Source organism: Excalfactoria chinensis, chromosome 20 (assembly GCF_039878825.1).
Source record: "Excalfactoria chinensis isolate bCotChi1 chromosome 20, bCotChi1.hap2, whole genome shotgun sequence".
Lineage (NCBI taxonomy): Eukaryota > Metazoa > Chordata > Aves > Galliformes > Phasianidae > Excalfactoria > Excalfactoria chinensis.
In genome coordinates, this window is record NC_092844.1 from 1,019,465 (window position 1) to 1,027,261 (window position 7,797).

Genomic DNA, 7,797 nt, shown 5'->3' on the forward strand with positions numbered 1-7,797 from the left:
AAGAAAAGGAACAAGAGGAGTTAAAAGAGTTAAATAAGTGCCACTTTGGCCTATTCCTCCATTCAGGGATGAAGATGTTATTGCCACTCTATTGATTTCTCTTCCTCTTGTTGCAGGTGATAAATGCTATTGAGCAGGACTATCGGCTGCCTCCCCCTATGGATTGTCCAAACGCCCTGCACCAGCTAATGCTTGACTGTTGGCAGAAGGATCGAAACCACAGACCCAAATTTGGACAGATTGTCAACACTTTAGACAAAATGATCCGAAATCCTAATAGTCTGAAAGCCATGGCACCTCTCTCCTCTGGGTATGCATACTGTCTTACTGCTGTCTTTTGGGTTCTGTTTGCAGAGATGTTGTTGTTTGTGGCCTAGTTGGCACCATCCTTGCCTCTCTCTTGGGCAGCTGTTGTAAAGATCACTTGGCCTATGTTATTTGCTCCTGTACAGAGGATCAGTAAAAGATGTCAAAGTCACTCTTGTCCCTCTCCTTTGGACTCAGTAATGCTGGTCCGAGTCATTCCAGCTGATGGAGGGTGCAGAAATACATGTGCTTGCTTGCCATTGCTTGTTGTGATCATTCTCTATCTCTTGTGTTTCAGGGTTAACCTCCCTCTACTTGACCGCACAATCCCAGATTATACCAGCTTCAACACTGTGGATGAATGGCTGGATGCCATCAAGATGAGCCAGTACAAGGAGAGCTTTGCCAGTGCTGGCTTCACCACCTTTGATATAGTATCTCAGATGACTGTAGAGTAAGTGCCCAGGCTTCTAGTCCCAAAGCACAAGGAAAGGTCTCGGTAGTTTAATAACTGATCACTAATGGAGTTTGCTTTCTTTTCACGTTGTTCTGTAGAATGTGTTACCTTGTAGACCCACTTTTGGTCTGTTGAATTTCTGCAGTACTGTCTCTGTTCTGCATGCAGTCTTGTATCCAGGCTTCCTATTGCTCTGTATCTGCAGAACTCAGTCCCACGTTCTCACACTGCATCTCCCCACTGTGAAAATGAAAACTGCCATTAGTGTCTCCAAAAGCCCCCTGTGGAATAAATGGAGATTTTACAGTGGCACCAGGCACCTTTCCAACCACTGGAGAGCACTTCAGGCCTCCATAGTCCTTTTGCTTGTATGACTTATGGGCAAAGAAGACAAACGTGCTGCAACAAAAATGCTGGTTAAGAAAGGCCTCTGGAAGTCCACATGGTTTCACTTTGCTGTGAATTGTCCTGCATGCACTAAAAAATTTCCTCAGTGGCAGAATTTTAGCAAGTTCTTCAGAGGAAGCAAGCAGCTGAAATCCATTTGTGGTAGTTTTTGAAATCCCTTTGGGGCTCTGTGAGGCTTTGATGCCTCTCGGGAAAGATTTGTAGTTGGTTGCAGTTAGCTTTAGAAAGCCTTGCCAGGAAAGCACCAAGCATTAAAGCCATCTGTAAGAGCTGTGATGTCTCTGTGCCTGGTAACCAGGAAGGTTTCTTGGAATTGATGCCTAATTTCACACTTTAATTCTATCACTCAATCTGAATGCATTCACACAAACAGCCAAACTCATCTTTTTTGGCTTTTTTTTTTTTGCTCTTACTTGCTGCCAGGAAATTCACATGGCAATTCTGACTGTTTCAGTGTATCCATGGTACAGCCCCAAAGCTTTGGGGGTAATTTTGGCTGTGTTCGTACTACAGGAAGAGGGCCCTTAAAATCTGAAGGATAATGAAGAAGAACTTTGACCAAACTGGGACATCAGATCCACACTACAACCCAACCCTGCCAGATTTGGTGGATTCTATGCAATATATCTGTTGGATACATTGCAGCCAGGCTAATTAAGTCAGTGTTTTACTTGGATGTGCTCAGCGTCCATTAAATGCTACTCTTCCCAGTACCTTACCACATCCCTCACAATACCTTCCAAGTCCTCTCTGTGTGCCTTCAGTGCTATCATAAGGGTACCCTCAGCTCATCTTCGTGTCCCCATCACTTTTGACAAACCTCCTTTCTCACCTGGTTGGGTGGACAGAATAAAATAGGGATGATAATGCAAGACATTTATCCTTGGAAAAACATAATACAGCATTACTTGAGAACACCTTCTAAGGACTGGTGGTCTTTGCAGAAGTACCTAATTGTATCAATGGAACTGAACTGCCATAAGACCTTCTCTTCTTGAAACTGGGATAGCCAGCAAAGTTTAAATACTTACTGAAGAGAACTTCATTCTACCAAATGCAGGTGGTTTCAGTGCTGATCTGCTTGAATGTGAACCTAACAAGGCTGAACAAGGCCAAGGGTGAGGTGTTGCACTTGGGTCAGGGCAGTCCTGGATATGAGTATGGACTGGGAGTAGAACTAATTGAGAGCGTCCTTGTGAAGAAGGACGTGGGGGTGCTGATGGATGAAAAGCTGGATATGAGCCAGAGTAAAGACTGGTTTTTATTCCTAGTCAGAGTAAAAGCAAAAATCAAATTGCCAGACTCTTCCAGCATGGAATGTTCCCTTTTCTTAGCTCAACATATTTGGCAGCACAGATAAGGGAGTAGAAGGCAGGAAGGCAAGTAGTCACTGTAAGGAAACCATCTTGTTGCCAAGGTTGTGTAGTGCACAAACAGGTTTCCAGTTGCTTTGCCGAGCAGAAATTTGAATGGCAGCAAAGCTGTGGCTTGGGTACTTACTCTCCCACCATTCTTAGAGAATGAAGGCTGCTTCGACAGTGGTCTGCAGCCAGAACATGTAGATCTGTGGCATGGATCCATCCTCAGCTTTCCTTCTTTGTGCTCTTTTTGTTTGACCACAGAGACAAGGTGTAGGGCAAGCACTAAAACAAACACCAGCTAATTTGCTACTTGTTCTAAAGGATTTTCTTCCACATTTCCTTGGGGTTTTTATTTGCTCTGCTTTGCCCATTGATGCCCGCTCTTAAAATTCTGTTCCTAACGCTGAAGGAAAGAGAAAAGGCAACTGAAAATCCTTAAAGGCATGAATGGAATCTTATGAATGCCATTCATTCTCTGATCAGAAGATTCATGACTGAAATTTATCCACCAGCAGGGAGATGAGTAGCAAACTCAGCTGGAATGATCACAGATAGCACTAATGCAGAGTAACACTCATGTTCTTGGTGTGAGCTTTATCTTCCCCAGATGCCTAATATCCATCAGAAACAGCAGCAGTGCAAAAATTAGATTGCCACGCTTCAGCAAAGAGGATAAAGTAGCAGAAGTTTCATGGCCTCATCAGAACAGTGTGGTAGATGTGGTACTTAGGGACGTGGTTTAGTGGGCAGTATTGGTGTCGGGTGGATGGTTGGACTGGATGATCTTCGAGGCCTTTTCCAACCTGAATGATTCTGTGACTTTGTGTGTCATATGCTGTCCATTCATCTCCAAGGATGTAAAAGTAGGTTTCTAATTCCTATCTCACAAAACGCAAGAGAGAGTCCAGACTTTCAAGAGTCCAAACAATACAAGGATAGAAAACCTAAAGCTTTTCAAAGACCACTTAGAAGCAGTGAGCAAAGCATTGCATTGGCACTCAGTATTCAGGTTTCCTGTACTTTGGGGGTGCTGCAGTTATGTTGAAAATGCAAAGATTGAGAGGTTCAACCAGGAGAAGAAAAGGCAGAGGAGTGGAGGTTTCACATAGCCCTCATTCATCCATTGCATTGGTGGAATAAGTGCTATAGATACAGTCTGGAGACTGCAGCTCCCAGCATAGCGCATTCCAAAGGGATGCTCGTGTGTAGCCTTGTTCTGATGTACTCTCTCTCATCTTTGCTGGTGTTTATGTGGTGTTTGTTTCTTTCCTCCCAAAGGGACATTCTACGAGTTGGAGTCACTTTAGCAGGACACCAGAAGAAAATTCTGAACAGTATCCAGGTGATGAGAGCACAGATGAACCAAATTCAGTCTGTGGAGGTTTGATAGCGACGTGTCCTCGTGCTCCACTTCCTTGAGGCCCTGCTCCCCTCTGCCCCTGTGTGTCTGAGCTCCAGTTCCTGAGTGTTCTGCGTGGATCAGAGACAGGCAGCTGCTCTGAGGATCATGGCAACAGGAAGAAATGCCCTATCATCGACAACGAGAAGTCACCAAGAGGTGAAAACAATGGAAAAACAATGGAAAAAGGGAACAAGAAAAGACAGCTATTTTGAAAACAAACAAACAGTGAATTATTTTTAAATAATAATAAAGCAATTGCAGTCTTGAAAAGGGCTCCAAGACCAATGGGAGTCTCCAAAGGAAGAAAATAGAGCAGCTTCATCTATTTCCTCTTGCACAAGGGTTGGTGCAGCTGGGCCCAGGCACCTCTGGAGTAATGAGACTGAAGATGAATGCAAAGAATGGTGGCAAGAAGCACTTCTCTTTCTCACATGGGATGGCAGCTCTGGGAATGCCCAGCAGTCCTTCCTGAAAGCCCTGTTGGCAAATGGAAGAGGAGAGCTGAAGCTCTTTGGTGCTCCGGAACCAAGTGAATCTCAGAAATTGTTGGGACTTCGACAAAAGTTGAAGACATTCTTTTTTTTCTTTTTTTTTTTTTTAAAGAGAAAAAAAAAAAAACACGAGTAAACTGATATTAGAAGAGGCTGTTTCCGTCAAATGAGAAGGAATCTGTAACACTGGGGCGGGGGGTGGGGAATGGGGGAAATCAGTCCTTTTTACATCTCTTTATTTTCTCTTGTCATGGAACAGTTATGTGAGTGACAGTTTCCTAAGGGTCCGTCCATCCACCCTCCAATGGCATCATTGTTTCATACATATCATATGCACAAGACTTATAGTGATGTCCTCACTCGATGCCAATGATCTTTCCCCAGAAGACTTCCCAAGTACAGTATGTAGTAGATTTTGATTACAGATGCTGATGTGTACCTTTATTTTTCGGTTGTCATTGTTGGGAGATTCGTCCTTTTTTACCTTGCTTTGTTAACACCAATTTGTGAGTTTGGGGTTGGAATTTTTTTGGTCGATTGGGGGTTTGTTTGTTTGTTTTGTTTGTTTTTTTTTAATGAAAAGGAAACAACATTTCCAAGCATAATATCATTCAAGAACTTAAATCCTTTCCTTGCGGAAGGAAAAATTGCTTATTGACAATATGCCAGGAGAAAAAGTTTTTTATATGCACATTTCCTCATGTTTGCTTTGTTTGTTACTTTGCAATTCGTTTCGATCTGGCAGGTGTTTCCAGCTGTTGGGTTTCCTGCTGTCTGCAGAGATGAAGTGACCGCCTGCTCAGTTCAGGGTTGTTGGTGCAGTGATGAGCAGTGCTATGGAAGGGTTGTCGGTTTTGTTATATGGAGGGGAGGGAAAGATGGGAGGGTTGTTGTGTTCTAAGTGGGAGTGATGGCTGTTAGAGCCCCTTGGAGATGTCTGCTTAGGAAGATGTCAAGGTTGGTTGGTGCACGTGGTTTCTAGCTGCAACACTGTGGGTGCTTCGTACCGTAACTAAGCTCTGTGGTGGTGCTTTGTGCCCTTTGGACACACAATCCCTTTGTTAGGCAATGCCCAGTTGGCTCTGAGCATCATCTCAGCCTGTTGCCTCTAGGATAACACAAGAGAGCAAACGTTGAGTCCAGGTCTCTGTAGGAAAATGCCATGGTTGAAGCTCAATGACCATTTGGTGGGTTTATAAATAACAGAAATAAATACTTTAGTTACTAAACAGCTCTTTGATATGCATAAGTATCACCAAGCAAGTGCAGGGCAAACAGAAATTATAGTAATGGGATTGTTGTCCCTGTTCAACACCACTTCATGTCTTCTGAAGCCCCCATAGTAGGGTTCATCCACCCACGTGTGGCAGATTTGCACACATCTGAACCTGTGTTGATAAACCCACCTCTGCCATTGCCGTGTCCTTTGTAGAGTCCTGCGCTCATGTATAGCAGCAAGGGGTGCTGGAAGGCCTGTTCACTGGGAGCTGGTTTGCTGTATAGTCCAGGAGCTGAATCTGAGAGGAAAGCTGTAGGTGGAACCTACATGGCTTTCCCAAAGGCATGGCTTTCCAAAGGTCTCGGAATCTTTTTGGTGACAGTTGGGGCTGTGGGAAGCAGGGTGCCATGCCAACCCTTCCAGCCACAGCCAACCACCTGCTTTATGTGCAAGGGAGCTTTGCAGGACAAGGAGAGCTGTCTGACTAGAAAACTCACCAGCAAATTCCTATGGGGCAACCATGTGGAAGGAGCACGTGGTGCCCTTCAGTTGTCTTTTCTCAGACAGCTCTTGGCTGTTCTCTGCCATCAGTGCATGTGTGCTTATACCACGGAGGAGCAGTGGCCAAGCAGTGTCCTTTTAGCCATTCAGGCTTGGAAGGACACTTCATGTTATTTGTCTCAATGCACTGAACCTCCTCATTGAACTGCATTAAACACATCTACCTACCAGACCCAACACACTGTGAAAGAAGGGACCACACAGAGCTCAGTGCCATGGCAGCTGTCTGCAGGAGAGAGAAAGCACATCCTTATCTCTTCCACTGACCAAAAAAACACCACATGCTGTCAGTCCTACAATAATACACTCCCATCTATTCATATCAGGCATTGCTGCGACATCTGTCTGTATTTGTACAGGACTAATGGAGAATGAGACCTAAGATGGAAATGATCCATAAAACACTGCAATTTTCTGCATCCCTACAGCTTTCCAGGGAGGATGAGGAACCGAGTTCCTGTTAAGTACTTTGGTTGTAAATTATTCTGGTGCATGCTCCAGTGGACAGCAGAGTCACTGAAGTGACTTTAATGTTTTTACTTCGTGGGTTATCAAATGTACTGCTATGAAATACGAGTATGATGGCAAAATTCAACAAGTAACAAGGGGGAAACGGGGAAAAGTCACTTGCTAACATTTACACTGTGAAATAGTTGTGCATATGCATGTGTGCATGTGTGAATACTTAACAAAACTCATCGCCGTGTTATTTTTCAGGCAGCTTGTTGCAATTTTCACATTTTCCCTCCATCTTTCAAGCTACCTCCAAGACCTCCTCTTCTCCTCCACTGTTGCCCATTGCCATCTGCTGCTGAGGCCATGTGTGTCTCCTGATGGCATCCAGTAGAAGAGCTGAGCAGGACACTGCGTTTGAATATATGTTAGTTGGCCAAGTTCAAATCACACAGAGTATCATGAATATGTGTGGGTAGTAGAAAGGTAAAGGATTCACCCGCAATACTGCGTTTTATGGCTCACTTTCAGCCCTCTAATTAACAGCAAAGGGGAAAAAAAGATGAAAAACAAACTTATAAGGCACAGCACTGCCATGGACTTCTGACCAGCTGTGGGGACAGACACAGGGCACTACAGACTGCACTCCCCCTACACAGATTATCTTCCTTTCTTCCCTGAAGTCCCAGAATTTCATGAACTTGATGTAGATTTGCAGCTTGCAGCAGTCGAGGATCTGTTTGTTGTCATCTGGCTGCTTCTCTCCATTGTATCCTCACTAACACGCAGTAGATTTCAGTCTCTCCATGGGGTCCTGGTCAGTGTTGCTGTCCCAGGGTCCAGCAGTTTTGCAGTATTACTTTAATATTATAATTCAAAGGCAGAGCATTTTATCCCCCAACTCCATGGCAGCCATGGAGAGCCATCTTGTTGGTGTTGTTGGGCTTGCACCCTGCTGCATCATTAACAGTTACATCCTCTAATAATGCAATAAATCTGTGTCTGTCTTGGATTTGTGAATCCAAAATGCATGAAGCAAGAGATAATACGTTTTAGTCTTTTTTCCTTCATCTCCCTTTCCATGTGTCTGATTTGAGGCTGATTTATTGTAGGTCTTTTCCATCTCAACAAGTTCTTCA

General features: G+C 44.2%; 1 protein-coding gene across 4 annotated transcripts in view; it reads left to right on the forward strand.

Moving 5' to 3' along the window:
- Positions 1 to 5,120, forward strand: part of EPHB2 (EPH receptor B2) — an 89,280-nt gene extending 84,160 nt beyond the window's left edge. For all 4 annotated transcript variants that reach the window (XM_072353973.1, XM_072353971.1, XM_072353970.1 and 1 more), the window contains exons 14-16: positions 117 to 310; positions 605 to 760; positions 3,811 to 5,120. In XM_072353973.1, the coding sequence (XP_072210074.1) occupies positions 117 to 310; positions 605 to 760; positions 3,811 to 3,919 (459 nt within the window). In that variant the 3' untranslated portion in view covers positions 3,920 to 5,120. The remainder of the gene's footprint in view (positions 1 to 116; positions 311 to 604; positions 761 to 3,810) is intronic.
- The last annotated feature ends 2,677 nt before the right edge of the window (positions 5,121 to 7,797 follow it).